The sequence below is a fragment of the Talpa occidentalis genome, unplaced genomic scaffold, assembly GCF_014898055.3.
Source record: "Talpa occidentalis isolate TD23 unplaced genomic scaffold, MPIMG_talOcc4v2.1 talOcc4.3, whole genome shotgun sequence".
Lineage (NCBI taxonomy): Eukaryota > Metazoa > Chordata > Mammalia > Eulipotyphla > Talpidae > Talpa > Talpa occidentalis.
In genome coordinates, this window is record NW_023603184.1 from 71,142,734 (window position 1) to 71,162,317 (window position 19,584).

A 19,584-nucleotide genomic window follows, 5' to 3' on the forward strand; every position below is an offset into this window, starting at 1 on the left:
GAGGTCAGCTAAATTAGAGGGTTCCCAGGTAGGGCACAGCTGGGCTTGATGGGAATACACTGGCCATGGAGGGCCAGGTCAGGCCCAGATGTGAAAAGGGAAGGAATCCTTTTGTTACAGGACGAGGGGTACCCCAGGAACCCCAAACCTGTCTGCTCTAAATAGGTTCTGCCACCTAGCACATCAAGACAAAACATACTCCAGTGCATAGAAGCTTCAATGGAAAACAACTTTAATACAATTAGTGTGCAATAAAGAGAAGAAAAACAGGAAGAATACAGTTTCCAAATCAAGCACCGAAAGTTACCCATTCACTTGTGGGTAAATGCCCAGCCAAGCAGAGTTAGCTCAAACCAGGACCCGAGTCTAAGGCATTTCCTGGTGGGGACCCAAAGGAAAGGGGCAAAAGGGGCCAGGAAAGTCTAGAAGGAAAAGAGCAAAATCAGCGCCTCCCCCATGGCGCAGCAGGTTGAATGCAGCGCTGTGAAGCTGTCCGCAGCCTCTGTAGCACGGGTTCAATTCCCGGCTGGCTGTGGAGCTACTCACATGGCGCACAGACCTCTCCTCCCGCCCGCTCTCCCCTCAGCAGTGTACTTCGGTCCTTCTGCCTGCTCTGCTCCCCGCTCTGGCTCTGGTGAATTCTCTCACCCTCCTGCACACCTGGCCTGTACCCCAGCTCTTGCTTAAAAATAAAAAATTAAAAATAAATAAAATAAATAAACAAAAAGAAAAGAGCAAAATCAAAACCCAAATCAATATAAAGGCTGCCAGTGTCAGTCTCCCCACAGATCTCTTCCCCACATCTATGTCTCTTTCAATTGTCTCCTTCCATGTCCCCCAAGTTCTGGTACAAGCCCAAGGCCAAGGAGCAAATACAGCTTCTGCACATGTCTCTCTGCTCCACTGTCTCCTCCAGGTGGTGGTCTTGATATCTCCTTCCTTCCTTCTCCCTGCCTTCTCTTGCTCCCCTTCCCTGCTCAGCTCCACACTCCATGATGGGGCAAGGAAGCTGGAAAGTCCCCATTCCTGGGGAATTAACTTGTTACACCTTCAGCTCTAAAATCATTCCTGTGTATTGGCAGCAAGGTAATTTCTCCCTATTTGGATAATATTAAGTATTCAACTGCAGGAGGGTAGGGGGAAGAACTTTCAAACAATGCTTAAAAGAAACCCACACCTTGACAATTCACTCTGCTATCTGATGAGCACTAAATTAATTTCCATATGAACGCATTATGTGGAGATAAGACACAGAAACACGGATTACAAAAGACACAGCCGGCTCTTATTAAATTTCCCAGAAATACAGTGTGTGCATTAGTCTAAAGCGCCTGGAACCTAATGCAAGAGAGATTTACAGGGAGCAGCTGTACAGAGATGGATTACCCCCAGAAATAGGTTTGGCTCTGAAGCTGATGTTTTCTTTTCCTCTGTGAATGGAACAAGATAAGACACATTACTTACAAAATGTAACCATTTCTGGCAGTTTTACCTCTGATTCCCGCCCCCTAACCCCACCCCAAGTGCTGCCAGGCAAAGAGACTGGTTCTGAACACAAACCCCAAAGTTCATTATCAGGCCCCTGGGGCCTCTTTAGCTCAAGCCCCAGTGATGCTTGCGGGTGAATTGTGCAAATCCGGGGGAAAATGCCGGTTCCTGATCCTCTCAGGCTTGCCTCTGTTTTCTGTCAATCCAGCTTTGCATGATGAATTGATGAATTTCCCATATGGCCAAAGGCACCAAGGCACCATCACCACTGGGCTTAATCCTAATGCATTTTTAACTTCCCCCTTTTTAACCAGACGCCAAGGAGAAAAAACCAACTTGAAAAAATTCCCTGAACAGGCACAAAGGAAGCAAGAGGGATGAATGCCACTTTCTTTGAAAGGCTGAGGCACTGGGAGTAGAAGAGTTGTCATAAAATGCAGGCTAGAGCTCCAGACTCCCTGGGCTGTGACTGAGGCCAAGTCCAGTGTGGCACCCTCAGGACAGTTGTGACCTGCCTCTTTATGCTCCTATGAAGAATCCTATGGAATGGGATTTTTTGGAGTTAATGGGTTTGGAGTGCGGGGTCCCTGGTCTCACTCTGGGAAAGGTTTTACCAGAGCTCCCGTTTCAGCAACACGCGTTGAGTTTCCCAGGCAAGTTTCTCCACGAGACAGAGGCATTGGTTATATTTAAAGAACAGGTTTGTTAGGGAAAGGGACAGAAGAATAAAGATACTTGCATAGACACAAGCAGGCAAGAAGAGCTGCCCCAAAAGGGACAGGTTTGCTAAGAGAGGCCTGCATGTTTGCAGGTGGGTGGCCTTGAGGAGAGTGGCCTCCGCTGAGGGGGGTCAGTGAGGGGAAGTACGGGTCATGGACAGGTAGGAAGCTGCTGCCCCGCAGAGGGAGAGAGTTGGTAAAAAGAAGCACCTGCATAGGCACAGGTGGGCAGAGGGATTGCCCTGTGCAGAGACTGCACTGATAGTCTTCTCTGTTTGGGAGGGGCTCACTCCTTGTGAGCCTTGGGTTGGTTGCTTTTTTTTTTTTTAAAGATTTTTTTTATTTATGCATACAAGAGCCACGGTACAGGCCAGAGGTGTGGGGGGGTGAGAGGATTCATCAGAGAAAGAGTGGGGAGCAGAACAGGCAAACTGACTGAAATACACTGTTGAGGGGAGCAGTGGGCGAGTCAGGAGAGGTCTGCTGCACCATATGGGTTGCTCCCTGGCCGGGGATGGAACTTGTGCTGCAGTGGCTGCGGATAGCTTCATAGGTTGCATCTTGTGCCACCAGGGAAGCCCAGTTGCTTATTTTGGATAACTATGTAGAATCTGAAAAGGACAGGAGGGCTCAATGGGCTCAATCTCCATATCTTTACCTTTGGGGTCTGTTGGGCTAAATCTCCGTATCTTACCCTTGGGCCTGTGCTCTAGACACTCCCTACAGCAGCCTGATACCTGCTTGGATCTTATGCTTTGTAATCTGGGCATTGGCACCTAAGGATCTTGGTTTCCATAGCTGTGTCAATGGCTATGCTAATCTCTTCTACTCCCACCTCCTATGTGAGCCAGGTTTCTGGTCTTGTGGGTCCTCCTTTGCAGTTTTGCTATTCCTGTCCTCCATCAGGTGTATACCATGTGAACAGTCCTGTCCTGGAAAGAACAGACTTAATCTGCTGTAATCTTGCTGAGTGATCATGGGCAAGTCACTGAACCCACATTTTCCTCCACTGTTCAACAGAGAGGTAGAGTGGCATGATCACCAATATCCACATGATGTCAAGATCCTATTATTTTACTAACAGCAACCTTATGCTTTTACATGGTGATGGGCCTCCCAGATGGTCCTTCTGTAACAGGGTGCTTCCCAGGAAAAGGGAAGGTGCCAGGTTCCCTACCCCACCCAAGGGAGGGTATAGCTGAGCAGGGAAGAGAAGAAGCTGAAGAAGAGACTGGTGAAGGAAGGAAGCTGGATGGAGAGCCAGGAGACATGGAGGAGGCACATGGAGTGAAGAGACATGTGAGGAAGCTGTGCTTGATTTTTGGTCCTGGACAGGCTGAAACAGATGTGGGTGAGAGACCAATGGCAGCATTGATCTTGATTTTGATTTCGCAGTTTTCCTCCAGACTTATCTGGCTGTTTCTGACCCTTTTCAATGGGTCCACCAGTAGGTGCCTTAGACCTGTGGCAGACTTTTGGGCCTCAGTGGCCCTGCTTTGGTTGAACCCTGTTTGGCTGGACATTTACCCATGAGGGGATGGGTAACTTTAGGTGCTTTATTTGGAAGCTATATTCTTTGTCTTTTCTGTATTGCACACTAATTGTATTAAAGTTACTTTCCATTAAAGGTCTTACATGTTTTGTCTTGATGTGGCAGACGGCAGAACCTATTTAGAACGGGCAGGTTTGGGGATTCTGGGGTGTCCCTCTCTTGCCCTGTAACACTTCAGTGAAGACCTATTGTCCAGGGTTGGAAAGTGTCACCAGGAAAAATTGCCTCAAATTGCATAAAGCTATATACCAGAGTCCCAATGATGCTCCTCAGTTCCTCCTTAATAAGCAACCTTCCTGCTAAGCCCCTTCATGGAGTCACCTTCTGAGAAAGCCCAACCTGTCAAGGTCACTCCATAGAATTGTACAGTTTGAGCCTCTGACTGCACTTCCTCTCAGCCTTCCTTCCTCATTTTAGAGGAAATGAAGTCTCAGATAATGACTTGCCAAGTTCATTCTGTAAGCAGGGCTAGGACTAAGTCTTCAGTTTTCCACAACTCAACCAAGTCCTCCTCCTATCATTCCTCACTGACTTCCCCAACTTAAACCACTTTTCTTCGCATATGGAGAGAGAGAGAGATGTGTAGGCAGAGAGATAAATAGATTCATCCATCTATCTCCTCTGTAAGGAAGAATAATAAGCAAATGCATGCATTCATGAGTTCATTGCCTCTGCTTTATATAAATAAACCATTGGTTTTTGTTTGAGGGAATTTTTTATGTCCTTGAGAAGCCATATCACATAAACACAATAAGCTGTGGATCAGGAACCAGGAAAGGCTTCTTATTCTCTGTTCCTCATTCTTGTGCTGCAAATATGCTGCCATTTGAGATTAGGTTTTTTCCAGATTTCAGGACTGATGGCTGGGGGATAAGAGTGGGGAAGGGGTAATCATGTTATGAAATGATGGTTCTATAAAGATTGATGTCATTGGGGAAAGCAGTGTGAAGGATAAATAGGTAATTTCTGTATACACACACATGCACACATGTATTTGTATGTATTTATATACATATATTTATATATACACATTTATATATATTTTTATATATGTACTTTTTGGCAATATCTTATGGTCAAAATTATTTCATAAAAAATTTGATAACAATAATAATAACTCTCAATGATTTCATTTATTCTCACAAAGAGTGGATGACTTGAGGGGAGGAGGAGGGATGAGCAAGGTACAGAACATACTCACAGCACCTAATTACAAAGCTGTATTTTGAGTGCCACACAGTGAAGAAGAGGTGATAAACTTGTTGCACCAGGCATGTGTTTTTAAAAAAACATGCTCTCTATGAAAAAGCCAAGGGATGGACATTCTTTAAACCAAAGCCCTGAAAACTGTCTGCTACAGCAACTGTTTTCCTGTTTGGGTTAAATCACCCCAGGTAAGTCTCACCAGCTGCATGGGTGTCATCAACTAAGTCAGACCAGCTCCTTCATTTAACAGGTGAACAAAAACAGAACCCTGAGAAGAAAACAGCTTTTGCAGGTTGGCCAAAGAGTGACTGATTTAACAAAAGCAAACAATTCCAAGTTGGAAATACATACCTGGCACGTGGTCTGGAGAGCATCCTCTTCTGTTTCAAGAGCCCAGAGTGCATGGGTGGGGGAGGAGAGCAAAAGCCAGCTGCAACTAGACTCCCCGCCATCTGCACTGGCATCAGGACTGCCCCATGCAGGCTGAAGGCTCCAGCCAAGAGTTGCCTGCAGCATGGTCAGCAGGCTGTCCAAGGACAGTCATGGAAGTCACGTACTAAGAAAGGAGCCAGAAAGCAAGAGCTGTGCACAAATCACTCAAGAATTAAGCATTTCCAGTTTTATAACTAAATAGCATTCCAAGGCACTATCAACTATAAATCAAATGTGATGTTAAAAAGAAAAAGAAAATGAATCACTTAAATGGAAATAACTGTGTCCTATCAAAATATCTTGCAATTAAATACCCATTTCTTCTCTTTCTAATGTTCTCTTTGGAGAAGTCAATGTTTTTGCAGTTACAGTCCAAAGTCATGAGAACAGTTTGAGGTTTTATCCCTGGCACTGAACATTTTAAAGGTATATATTTTTAATAACTTTTTAAACTGAAATATATCTTATTTATAATCAAGTGCATGAAAATTGGTTTTTACTTTTCATAAACCCGATAACCACTGACATGCTGACCAAGACCAAGAGGACATTTTCTGCTCCCTAGAAGCTTCCTGGAGTGCTTGGATATCTAAATAACATTTAAATACTACGAAAATTGAAGCCTCCACCATCTGGGTGGCTAGCTCATCCCAAACCTGGGATTTATCCTATAGGCAGGTATCCTATGACATTCAGGCACACTAGCTCAAAACGCCCCACCCACTGCCTTCTCAAAACAGGACCATGCTTTGAGAACATTTTATTGACAAGGTAAAGGAAGGCTAAGGCTTAGGGTAAGGCAAAACTTTAGTCTTTGCTCCCTCTAAGGAGCTATGTGGAATGGGAGATAGTGAGAACCTGAGGTTTAAGGAAAACCCAGCGTTTGGGGATGACCTGACAGTTTGACTTGTAAGTTATGGTTTTCAATAAAGAATATTGAACTTAAAAAAGTGTTCATCAGTTTGTTTAATCGCCACTGGGTGGTAGAAACATCCACCTTGAAGTTGAAAAAAGATGTTTCTGGTGTGTTTAAGTCCCTAAACTGATGTTTGCAGGAAGTTTGCCTTTTCTTTCTTCTGGATTGTAGAATCAAGTGGATTGTAGACTCAACCTTCATTCCATTTTTTTTTTCCCCAGTGGGAAATTTTCTTCAATTCTCAAGTCAGGATTTAATAAAATTTGAAGCTGCTGTCACCTGATGATTTTGGAACTGCTTTCACCAACCTTCTTCATTCCAGTACACATTTCAAAAACCTTCATACTTAGAATCTTCACCCAGAAGATTTCCTCTGTGAGGGGTGTGATAACCTACTCTTAGAAATAGAAAGTTGCGGGCCTCCCTGGTGGTGCAGCAGGTGGAGCACTGCACTGTGAAGCTGTTCGCAGCTTCTGCAGTGTGGGTTCGATTCCCTGCCGCCCAGGGAGAAACCCACATGGCACGGCAGACCTCTCCTGCCTCGCCCGCTGCCCCCCTCAGCAGTGTCTTCTGTCTGTCTGCCTGTTCTGCTCCCCGCTCTGTCTCTGGTGAATTCTTTCACCCTCCCAAGCCTCTGACTATACCCCAGTTCTAATATAAATAAATTAAATCTTTAAAAAGAAAGAGAAAGTTGCCTATATTTTCCAAAATTCAAATCCTAGTTCATAAAAAGGGTTTAATCACTTCCCCTACCTCTCAAAAACACAGTCTCAATTCCTTCCCACTGCACGTTCTGGTTAGGAACTGAACCAAGCTATATTAAGGACAATTATAAATAAAAGGTTTGAAAGTGTGGATCAGAGGGAGGGATAGTGGAGGAAAGAAAATTGTAAATAGATGGCATCATTCCTCATAGGGCCCAAATCAGCCTTTGGAACACATAAGCCAATTTAATTCCTCTTGTTATCTCTCATAAGTGAGAATTTTGAGGAAATACCAAATGCCTAAGAGTTTACAACATTTTTTTTTCTTTTTCTCCAAGTAGGAGTTGAAGTTAGCTGATTTCAGCAAGGTTGGAGGATGGTGTGTGAGGATAGCAAGAGGTTCCAGTGGAGCTCAGATTATAGTCCAGCCCTTGCTATGCAACTAGTGGGCTCTGCTCATGCCTTGAAACTTCTTTTGACAAGGTGAAACTTCTATTTACTTCTACAGAGAAGGGTTTGCTTTCTGGCTTCAGGAAAAAAAGATTTTTATGCGTAGATGTCTAAGGTGAGAAATGCCACCTTGGCCCAAAGGTCTATTTATTGTCTCATTATTTGTACTCCCATTTTTACTGTGTTTCTCTAAGTATATCATGTAAATATCACACATTCATTGTGAACAACTCAGACCATTTATAAAATATAAAACTTTTGAATTATGAAAATATAATAAAAATTATCTTGTCATCTTACCATAATAAGCATTAATATTTTGGTGACATTTTTGCATGCATCTCTTTATATGTCTATGTATTTTCACATGAACAGCGTTTAGCATAAATGATAATTTTCCCTGTGGATACCTTTCCATACCCATATCAGCAGCTTTATCCCCATCTCCATTTTCCCCAAGTAACACACATATCTTAGCCAGAAAAAAAACTTGAGATTTTGCATGCAAATAGTTTATTTGGGTTCATTACCCTGGGAACAGGAAGCGTAAAGCAGGGAGTGGAAGAAAAGTTGATATCAGGGTGCTTTACTGACCTGGGTACTACCATGGGCAACTGGGGTTCAATCTCCCCGAGACCCTCTAAGGAGCGATGTGGAATACACCTCTGAATTGTCCACTGATGGAAGGAAAGATGGAAGGACCTATTTGCTTGCTGATTTCTATCTCCCATAGATCGAGGGTCGCCACATGGGCTATTAATTCCCTCTCCCAGGTTGTACATGAGTGAGCAGGTGCCAGACCGGTTCAGCAGTCATCTCACAGAATGGCTTCAGAAAGGACCTGAGGTGACAAATAAGGTGCAGCTGGACTAAGGTGGGGGAAGGTTATACATGCATGAAACTGCTCACTATGAAACAATAAACTATAACAGTAAAAAGGTGAACTGAAGGGATAGAAGACATGAGGCCTGAGAAATGTCCAATACAGTCTACTCCTTACACTACTCAGATCTTCTCATGGCCTCTGTGGAGTCCAGTCAGTCACAGGGTCTTTGACGTGGTGGCCAGTGACAAGCTCTACAAAAGTCTCAGTTAATGGACCAAGCCTCCACAGATGCATGTGGTCACAACACCATTATTAATGTGCTTTGTCTCTTTCCCCCACACTCATTCCAGATTCCCCTCTCCCTGGAGCAAACCTAACATTCTTCATGCCTGCGGAGTTGGAGGCTGAGTACCTCACCCCCATCAAGACATGGTTGCTGCATGGCCTGTTTGTATTTCTACTTGGCAAGAAGCCCCAGTTCTCTAGAGTTTCTACACGTGCTCCTTTCTTACTCCATTGTGCAGCAGCAACCCTAGCTCCTCATAGTAATCAGGGTCAATTATCCTGAAAACGATAACAATACAGTTCATTATGGCTCACTGGCTCAAGGAATATAAATGCTTAGGCAGTAGATATAACATCAAATCCAGCACAACCTTGCTGGTACAAGTATGCCTCCCAACCTCCCACCTCACATCCCTGGGAAGCCTCTAATCTAATAGGGTGTAAGGCGTGGGGTGAGAAGTATAAATTTCTCCAGTGGATCATTAGGAGTAATGGTGATAGTGGCTGATTCTTCTTTCACCTCTTAGTTTCAGGATCCATGCTTTCTAGATATTGGAACACAGATTATATATTGGCCATTCCTTCAATGTGTATAATACATGTTGAAAACTGCATTCCACCATCACAGAGTGTTTTGCCCAAGATAAAATGTTGAACGTTTTTAATGTCTCTCATCCTTCAATTATGCTATCAACTTCCAGGTGACATGCTGTATGGTAGAATTAGTGATTCCTGCAGACACACCGCCAATGTCATACTTATTTCACCATAAAACGTGGCCCTTATCAGAGGCAATGTTATGTAGGCTCTATGCTGGTAAATCAGGCAATCTGTTGGCTCTTGAATGGAGATGCTGGCAGCCAGGGAAGGGAATCTTACATCCAGAATGGATGTCAACTCTTGAGAACAAATCACTATCCATAACAGGGTAAACAGGGCGAAGAAATCCACCTGTTACCGTGTAGCTGTCTGGTCTACTTAAGTGATGTTATCACAGCAAGAGCTTGGCTGAGATTTCTTTGACTGGAAATCTTGGCATTCATGAGTGACAGTGACTGATGAATCACCCATGATCAGAAGAAACTCATGCTACTGGACTCAGGTACAATCAAATCACCCTTGATCTCGATTTCTATGACTTTCAGGGACTGTTGAATAAGCCCTGGGGTGACCAAGGAGAGAGGCTGACTGTTATCCACACAAAGGGGACATTCTCTGTGGTAGGTGCTCTCTGAGGTGAGAACTGACATGAGACACAAAGATCTTACACCCTGTGTCCACTCCCATGGACAAAATGCCTCATTTCCTAACTTCCTTTGAGGTTCATCTTCTAATCTTGCTCCTTTTCAGCACTGAATCATTCAGAAAGTCACAAACCACTGCCAGTAGTCTATTTTATAGCCATAACTGAGGGAGGTCAGCATTGCCACCATTCAAATTAAGTAATCAGGGCACTGCCTGCAGCTCTTGCCACTCCTCACTATCTCATTGTGTGCTCCTGGGTGAGGCTATTTAATAAAATTGTAGCCCTGGATATCCCATTACATTAATAATGATTTCTTGATTATACTTATGTAATGATATATGGCTGATTTGATAGATATTGCTCATTTACAAAACCCTACTGTTTAACTAAAATTCAATATCCCCAATTTTTTTTTCTTTCTGCATAGAAGAACTAGAGTGTAGGCTTGAAGCATGGGGATAAGAGGATTCACTAGAGACAGAGTGGGAAACAGAACAGGTAGATTTACTGAAATACACTGCTAAGGGGAGCATCTGGTGAGACAGGAGAAGTCTGCTGAGCCCTAGGAGGGCCAGCTCCCTGGCCTGGGCTAGACTCAGGCCTCAGTGACAGTGCTGAGACTTCACCCTTAGGACACCAGCGAGGCCCAACAAACCAAATTTGCATTATACCTACCATGTGTACTACCTCTATTGTGTACTTGGGAAGATCCAAGGTCACCACTTATTTGGTTCCTTCTCTGTAAAACGCCCAAGTAGAATTCAGAACAGAGGCAGCAGGCATGTGAGGGAATCAGGGCCTGAGGGGCCTGGGCCGTGAGTGGTTTGGCTAAAGGGTTTACACTGGGTTGTCGATCTTCTGCAAGGCCATAGTGAGAAGGAGCCCAGCACTATGACAGAACTGGACACAAAAGGATTAAAAAACTTGGGTGATACAAAACAAACTTTATTAGTATTTCTATAATGAACAAGAATTTGAACTACAAGGGGAGGGCCAAGGGTCTGTGGGTGGAGGGGTAGTAGAAGTTAAACGAGGACATGTGGCTAGGGAGGTGCGTGAGGAGAGGTTTGGAGGTGAGGAGAGGGGTCAGTGGTGCTTAATCTGCACCCAGAGGTAGACAGGCAGGACAGGGGTCAGGGGATGGGACCTGAAGGAATGGTATCAAGTGAGCACCCTCTGCTTGTGCTTCAGGATCCCTGCAGGGGCTGGTTCCCCAGGCAGGGCTGCTGTTGGCTTAGCGCCCTCACTTTAACCTGGAGCATGTTGGCCAGAGGTGGCTTCTTCCCACAGGCGTGGTTTGAACTCAGGACGCTCTGCATAAGCTGCATTCTCCTGGCCAGGGCCTGGCTGTCCCAGCGGGGGTGGAATGAGCTCACCACTGTCTCCATGGGGTACAGCATCCTGGTCATTGTCTGGTTCCTCCTGCTGCACTCCTCTCATCTCAGAATCCTCAAAGAAGTCTTTGAGATCCTGCTCCTGTCTTGGCTTCCCCAGAAGGGGCGAGTGTGAACTGCCCACACTGGGCAGCTCCTGAAGCATCCTGGCCTATACCTGTCTCCCGTAGTGGGGCTGGTGTAAACACACCACTGCCAGAATGCCCTGCTGGGGCCTGGCTAGGGCCTGGCTCCCCGCAAACAGGTGGTGTGTGCTTGTGCCCAGCAGGTTGTCCCACAGGTTGCAGGTGCTGGCCTGGTTTCCCCAGCAGGGCTGGTATTAGCTCAGCAGCCTGGGAACATCCTGCTGGAATCTGAGGAGTTTCAGGTGATTATGCAGGAGTTTAGTGGGCTCAGAGTGCCCAGGAACACCTACAGTATCCTGGGCATTGTCTGTCTGACCAGCAGGCCTGCTGCGTTCCCCTGTTGCTCTGGAACAGCATATGCAGGAGCGGCTTCTCCTATCCTTTCAGGACCCCTGGTGTCTTCTTGTCTCCAATCAGCAACTTGGCTGGGCTCCTGGCCTGTCCCATGGGCTGCAGGGGAGACCGGCTATGCTCCTTGAGAAGGCACTAGAGATGCAAGAGGACAGGCCATCAGCCACATGCCAGATTGCCACTTGCCTTTTCAAACAGACCGCATGCTAGAGCCCTGAGCAGAGACCAGTCCAAGAAAGGGGGGCCCTGGATTCTGTTCCATAAATTCGGCAGCTACAGATGCAAGGTCATACTGCTCGTGGTCCAAATCTAGCCCGTGAGGTCTCCTCCGAGGGGCACCTGACCCCGCCCAGTCGGGCCCATGCACCAGCCTGGGCCACTCACCATCAGACAGCTCCTCCAGGGGCTTTGTGTACTCCAGCCAGTTCCATTGGACATGTGCCCCAATCTCAAAATTGCGGGTGCACTTCAACCTGGGCTCTGTGCTGGGACAGATCCCACACTGTGCAGCGGGAGGACAGTTGTAGAAATGCACTCTTTGGGCCTCATCACCTTTCTGGACAGAGAGCACCTTCTGGGAACAAACAGACACACCTGCTGGGTAGCGATCACCTGGGGCAAGAGGGAGCAGCCATGACATTCTGGGTCCCACCACCAGCCAGGCTGGTTCTGGTGTAGACATGACCCGCCTCCTGGGTGGCCCAGAACCTCCATCCTTGCTCACGCACACACTCACTCTCACCCCTCGCACACCAACACTCACAAGGGGAAGGGAGGGGTGGGGGCCTCAGAGAACTGGTGTGACCTGACCTGTCCCAGGACCTCCCTAGTTACCTCAGGGGGAGTGCTAGTACTGACCTGAGACATCGACACAGGCTCCTCATGCATTTCAGCAGAGTGCGACACATGTTTCGGGGAAATTTTTTGGGTCCGTTGCGAGGAGAAGTGGGCAAACAGCAACAAAACACGGTGCTGGGTACAGGACTAACAGGCACAAGACCTGGGTCAGGTTTGGTACAGAAACAGCTGCCTAGGGACCAGGGTTATGACATCCTTGCCATGTCATCTCGCCCAGATGATGTCAATTCCTGGCTCCCCTTCCCTGGACTTCCTGCTCAGAGAGATACCCTCCTCCCACATGGCTAGCTGGGCCACGTCCAGTTCGCCCTCCATGCCAGGCCCAGTCCACAACACTGACAGCAGCAAAGCCTCCCCGAGCCCTTGGACAGCAAGAGGTAGCCAGGGCCCACTCTCTGGTCTCTGGCTGCTGACTTGGCTCAACCTCCCGGAGAGGGAGCAGGCCCAGCAGAATCAGCAACTCCAGGCTCCAGTCTCCCATGGGCCCAGAGGAGCTCGAGAGGGTGGAGCCTCTCCCTGGGGCAGTCCTGGGGAGTGGGCCACTCCGCTCTGCTGCCCTTGGAGGGGAGGCTTGTCTCTGGCTCACCGCACTTGCATAGTCCCACCCGGGGGAGGGCACCTGCACACGCCTCACCCAGGCCTGGACAGCCCTGCTAGGGCCTGAGGCATCTCCCACCAGGTGTGCCGGTCAGCCCTGCTCCTCTCTGGCTGAGCCCTACAGGGCCTGGCGAACCCAGTCAAGGTGCCGGGGACACACTTGGTGCACACGTCCGGCCACAGACTTGTCAGGTCCCCCTCCCTGCGCACACACCTACCCACCCGCCTGGAGGTTGGATCGACTTGGGGCAGGGTTCTGAGGGGGATGAGGCCGCCGAGGCATGGGGTGTCCACTCCAACGGGGAGTGATGCCAGCGAGGCCACTTCTGTCTCCTTCCCTGTCCTCCCTGGCTGACTCAGCCCTTCTCTATCTGTCGGTCCCTCTGATTGGCTGTCTGCCTCTCTTGGTCTGTCCTCATCTCACTCTCTCTGTGTGTCCCTGCCCCTCTCAGGCTCTCCGCTGCTGCCCCTTTCCTCTGTGTCCCTGTCTCAGTCTCTCTCTCGGATCCCCAGTGTGCGGAGGCAGGCGTGCTTCCCCTCAGCTGCTCAGACAGTTTCCGGGCCTTCCAACATGCCGCTGATCGGGGTTGGAGATCCCTGTGTTTTCTGGCTGTTGGGGCAGATGCCAGAGCTTGAGGGGCTGGTGGGAAGGGTTGCTGGGAGGGGAGCTGTGCGCACAGTAAGAGTGAGGGCAGGAAGAATGAAGACGCTGTGGAATGCTGTGGGGGGTGGCATCCTATTGGAGACAGGGGCCCTACCTGGCTCAGGGTCAGGAAGGCTGATGCCACTGACCGGGAATGGCACAATCCATTTACAGGGCGAACCACCTGCGCACTGTGCGGACACCTAAATTGGGCCACTGAGAGCAGGCCCTGAATTTGGCCCTGGAGGGTGAGGAACGTGTGTATTGAAGGAGCCTCGGTCTGAGCACATTGGGTGGACATCACAAAGCACTGCGGCTGAGCGCAGGGCCTGGCGGAGGAGCAGGACAGCTCTGTGCTCTGGCTGTTCTGGCCACAGCCCAGGGGCCGGCCACGAGGGCTTCCGGTCCGGGTCTGGCCATAGGAGCCATTGTGTGGTCTGGTGTAAACAGGTTGTGCAGAAGAAATGCCCATGAGGCAGGTTCAATTCCGATCTTAACTTTACGATCTTGCCATATTGGCAGACCCCAATCAGCCAACGCTCTGCTGTGATCTACAATTCTCAAGGATGGCAGAAGGACGGATACCCTGATATCAAGACATCTGATCGTACGTGACCTAATCATTATGAGTCATCTCCTAGACAAGAATCTGTTAAGACATTGTTGAGGAGGACGGCCCATTGCAGCTCCGCTCCTTGTGACATCCTCTGGCTGAAATATCCATTCTTGGATAGACACGTGTTCATACCGAGGACGGTTAGATATGTTCATCACACTTTCCTGATGATACTGAGTATCATGATATCGAGCTCATTTGATAGATATTGGTCATTTGCCGTGCTCCACTGTGTAGCTAAACTTCCACGATTCCAAAGAATTGTTTTTCCTTGAGGAACAGAAGAGCAGGTGTGTATGCCAGAGATGTGGTGGGTGTGGGGGCCTTTGACAGGATTCACCAGAGACAGAGTGGGGAGCAGCACAGGCCAATTGACTGAAATACACTGCTGAGGGGAGCAGCGGGGACGCAGGAGAGGTCTGCTGTGCCATAGGTGGGTCCGCTTGCTGACCTGGCTCCAACTCAGGCCTCAGGGTGGCAACCCTGAGACTTTTTCCCCTAGGCCACCGTGAAGGCCCAACAACCCCAACTTGACATGTACCATGTAGACTGCCTCTGCTGGGTAGTTGGGAAGTGCCTAAAGTGCTGCCTTATTTGGTTCCTTCTCTGGGACTCTCCCGGCAGGATTAGCAACTGAGGCAGCAGGCAGGTGAGGGCATCAGGAATGCAAGGGCCAGGGAAGTGAATGGTTTGGCTAAGTGTTTCCAATGGGGAGGTGATCTTCTGCAAGGAAAAGGAGGCCAGCCCTGTGAAGAGACTGGACTTTGAAGCATTCGACAACTTGGGTGACATGAAAACAAACTTTATTAGTATATGGACAATGAACAAGAAACCGGAACGGAAAGAAAATGAAAATTCAACGTGAAACAATGGAAACACAAAGACGTTGAGCAGCAAGACAAGACCCAGTGGTCTTGGGTGGAGACAAGGTAGAAGCTAAAGAAGGCATGTGGATGTGGCTGGGGAGGAGGGCGAGGACAGGTTTGGGGTCAGCGGTGCTGAGTGGAGGCACCCATTGCACCGGATGTGGACAGGCAGGTCCAGGGCCATAGGCTGTGTCCTTGGAGGGGTGGTGTCGATGAGCACGCAGGGGCTGGTTCCTGAGACATCCTGCAGGGGAGGAGGCAGACGAAGGACCAGAGGGAGGGGGGGAGGAGCACAGTGGGGAACAGAGGTGATGGTGCACAGGTGCCTTGCAGAAGGAAAGGAAACGCTAGGGGACTATCCGGAACGATGTGGGGGGAAGCAAACAGTGTTTACAAGTGAGATATAATGTAAGAAATACAAAAAGAAGAATATCAGAAACAAGACAATCAAGCCATTGGGCTCCTCCTCCTGTCTTGGCTGCCCCGGCAGTGGGGGTGTGAACTGCCCACACTGAGCAGCCTCTGACGCATCCTGGCCTCTTGGCATCCAATCCGTATGTTTGCCGGGCTCCTGGCCTGTCCCCTGGGCTGCAGAGGAGCCCCGCTGCACTCCTGGGGAAGTTGTTAGAGATGCAATCATCCACGTGCTAACTTTGCTACAGACCACATGCTAGAGCCTGACAGGAGACCCGCCCAGGATAGCAGCCCCATGGGGGTCTCGTTCCCCACATTTGCCAACACAAGTCCCAGGTAGCACTGCTTATGGTCCATATCCTGGCCTTGTGGTCTCCTCCCTTGGCACCTGACCCTACGCCTCCCAGTCAAGTCAGGGCACCAGTTATGCCACTCACCCTCGGGCAGGTTGTCCACAGGCTTTATGGATTTCGTGACCCCAGAGCCCCCAGGATCATCGTGGGCGGTTTCCACCTGAGCCAGCAGGCCTGCTGGGCTGTCCTGTTGCTCTACCAGGGCATTTGCAGGAGATTTGCCTGTCCCTTCGGGACACCTGTTGGTGTCTGTCCTCCAATCAGTATCTTGGCCGAGCTCCCAGCCAGTCCCCAGGTCTACAGAGGAGCCCCGCTGCACTCTTGGAGAAGGCTCTACAGATACAAGAGGACCATCAGCCTCGTGCCACACTTCCAACAGACAACATGCTAGAGCCTGCCAAGAGACCAGCCCAGGGTGTGGTCCCTTGGAGGGGGTCTTGTACCCTACATTGGCAACTCCAAATCCCAGGACATACTGCTTAGGGTCCAAGTCCTGCCCATGTGTTCTCCTCCCTTGTCACCTGACCCGACCCCTCCTTGTCAAGCCAGGGCACCAGCCTGGGCCACTCACCCTCGGGCAGCTCTTCCATGGGCCCCATGTACTCCTGCCAGTTCCTATGGACAAGTGCGACGACAATCTCCATGTTGTGGGTTCTCTTCATACTGCGCTCTGCACTGCGTGGGCTGTCACACTGGGCTGTGGGAGGCCAGTTGCTGAATTGCACTCCCTGGGCCTCCTCAGTTCCCGGGACAGAGAGCACCTTCTGGGAGCAAACAGACACCGTTGGTTGGTAGCACCGAGCTGGGGCAAAAGGAAACGACCGTGACTCTCAGGGTTCCACCACCATCCAGGCTGGTCCTGGTGTAGACATGTCGCACCTCCCAGCTGGGCCAGACCCACCTGCCCTGGGCATGCACACACTCACTTTCACAGCTCGCACAGCCACAGTCACGAGGGATAGGGAGGGGTGGGGGCATCAGAGCTCTGGCCTCACCTGACTTGTCCCCAGGGCCTCCCTAGTTACCTCAGGGCCAGTGCTGCCTGCGGGTCTGCGACGGCGACACAGGCGCCTCATGCTTTCCAGTAGAGTGCGACCTGGGTTTCGCTGACCCCTGTTTTGGCCACTGCGGGGGCACCTCGGCCAACAGCATGGAAACATGTTGCCGGGTCCAGGACCACCAGGCAAGAGAGCCTGGTCGGGTTTGTGTTCTGAACCCAATTGCCTGGTGACCGGGGTTCCGAGTTCCATGCCGTGTCATCTCGCGAGGTGATGTCACTTCCCCGTCCCCTTCCCTGGACTTCCTGCTCAATGAGATAACCTCCTCCCGCATGGCTAACTGGGCCACTTCCTGTTTGCCCTCCATGCCAGGCCCAGTCCACAACACTGACAGCAGCACAGCCTCCCCGAGCCCTTGGACGGCAAGACGTAGCCAGGGCCCACTCTCTGGTCTCTGGCTGCTGACTTGGCACTACCTCCCGGCCAGGGAGCAGGCCCGGCAGCATCAGCAACTCCAGGCTCCCGTCTCCCATGGGCCCGGAGGAGCTCTAGTGTGCGGAGCCTCTCCCTGGGGCAGTCCTGGGGAGTGGGCCACTCCGCTCTGCAGCCCTTGGAGGAGGCTGGTCTCTGGCTCACTGCACTTGCATGGTCCCACCCGGGGGAGGACACCTGAACACACCTCACCCAGGCCTGGACAGCCCTGCTAGGGCCTGAGGCATCTCCCACCCATTGTGCAGGTAGCCCTGCTCCACTCTGGCCATGCCCTACAGGGCCTGGAGCGCCCAGTCAAGGTGCCGGGCCGCACTCGGTGCACACATCCGGCCACAGACTTCTCAGGGCCCCCTCCCTGCTCACACACCTGCCCACCCGCCTGGAGGTTGGATCGACTTGGAACAGGGTTCTGAGGGGGATGAGGCCGCCGAGGCATGGGGTGTCCACTCCAACGGGGAGTGATGCCAGCGAGGCCACTTCTGTCTCCTTCCCTGTCCTCCCTGGCTGCCTCTGCCCTTCTCTATCTGTCGGTCCCTCTGATTGGCTGTCTGCCTCTCTTGGTCTGTCCTCATCTCACTCTCTCTGTGTGTCCCTGCCCCTCTCAGGCTCTCCGCTGCTGCCCCTTTCCTCTGTGTCCCTGTCTCAGTCTCTCCCTCGGATCCCCAGTGTGCGGAGGCAGGCGTGCTTCCCCTCAGCTGCTCAGACAGTTTCCGGGCCTTCCAACATGCCGCTGATCGGGGTTGGAGATCCCTGTGTTTTCTGGCTGTTGGGGCAGATGCCAGAGCTTGAGGGGCTGGTGGGAAGGGTTGCTGGGAGGGGAGCTGTGCACACAGTAAGAGTGAGGACAGGAAGAGTGAAGACGCTGTGGAATGCTGTGGGGGGTGGCATCCTATTAGAGACAGGGGCCCTACCTGGCACCTCAGCGTGCGGGAGGCTGATGCCAATGACCTGGAATGGCACAATCCATTTACAGGGCGAACCACCTGGGCACTGTGCGGACACCTGAATTAGGCCACTGAGAGCAGGCCCTGAATTTGGCCCTGGAGGGTGAGGAACGTGTGTATTGAAGGAGCCTCGGTCTGAGCACATTGGGTGGACATCAAAGCACTGCGGCTGAGCGCAGGGCCTGGCAGAGGAGCAGGACAGCTCTGTGCTCTGGCTGTTCTGGCCACAGCCCAGGGGCCGGCCACGAGGGCTTCCGGTCCGGGCCTGGCCATAGGAGCCATTGTGTGGTCTGGTGTAAACAGGTTGTGCAGAAGAAATGCCCATGAGGCAGGTTCAATTCCGATCTTAACTTTACGATCTTGCCATATTGGCAGACCCCAATCAGCCAACGCTCTGCTGTGATCTACAATTCTCAAGGATGGCAGAAGGACGGATACCCTGATATCAAGACATCTGATCGTACGTGACCTAATCATTATGAGTCATCTCCTAGACAAGAATCTGTTAAGACATTGTTGAGGAGGACGGCCCATTGCAGCTCCGCTCCTTGTGACATCCTCTGGCTGAAATATCCATTCTTGGATAGACACGTGTTCATACCGAGGACGGTTAGATATGTTCATCACACTTTCCTGATGATACTGAGTATCATGATATCGAGCTCATTTGATAGATATTGGTCATTTGCCGTGCTCCACTGTGTAGCTAAACTTCCACGATTCCAAAGAATTGTTTTTCCTTGAGGAACAGAAGAGCAGGTGTGTATGCCAGAGATGTGGTGGGTGTGGGGGCCTTTGACAGGATTCACCAGAGACAGAGTGGGGAGCAGCACAGGCCAATTGACTGAAATACACTGCTGAGGGGAGCAGCGGGGACGCAGGAGAGGTCTGCTGTGCCATAGGTGGGTCCGCTTGCTGACCTGGCTCCAACTCAGGCCTCAGGGTGGCAACCCTGAGACTTTTTCCCCTAGGCCACCGTGAAGGCCCAACAACCCCAACTTGACATGTACCATGTAGACTGCCTCTGCTGGGTAGTTGGGAAGTGCCTAAAGTGCTGCCTTATTTGGTTCCTTCTCTGGGACTCTCCCGGCAGGATTAGCAACTGAGGC

At 50.2% G+C, this 19,584-nt stretch overlaps 1 protein-coding gene across 1 annotated transcript; it reads right to left on the minus strand.

The window, feature by feature from the left end:
- Positions 1-15,200: 15,200 nt before the first annotated feature.
- On the minus strand, positions 15,201-17,243 carry LOC129146552 (uncharacterized). Its single transcript, XM_054699184.1, has 4 exons — positions 17,067-17,243; positions 16,613-16,805; positions 16,126-16,374; positions 15,201-15,886 (listed from the first exon to the last, which is right to left on the minus strand). Exons 1-4 carry the CDS (start codon positions 17,199-17,201, stop codon positions 15,630-15,632), a joined length of 834 nt encoding a protein of 277 aa, XP_054555159.1. The 5' UTR covers positions 17,202-17,243; the 3' UTR covers positions 15,201-15,629.
- Between the last annotated feature and the right edge of the window lie 2,341 nt (positions 17,244-19,584).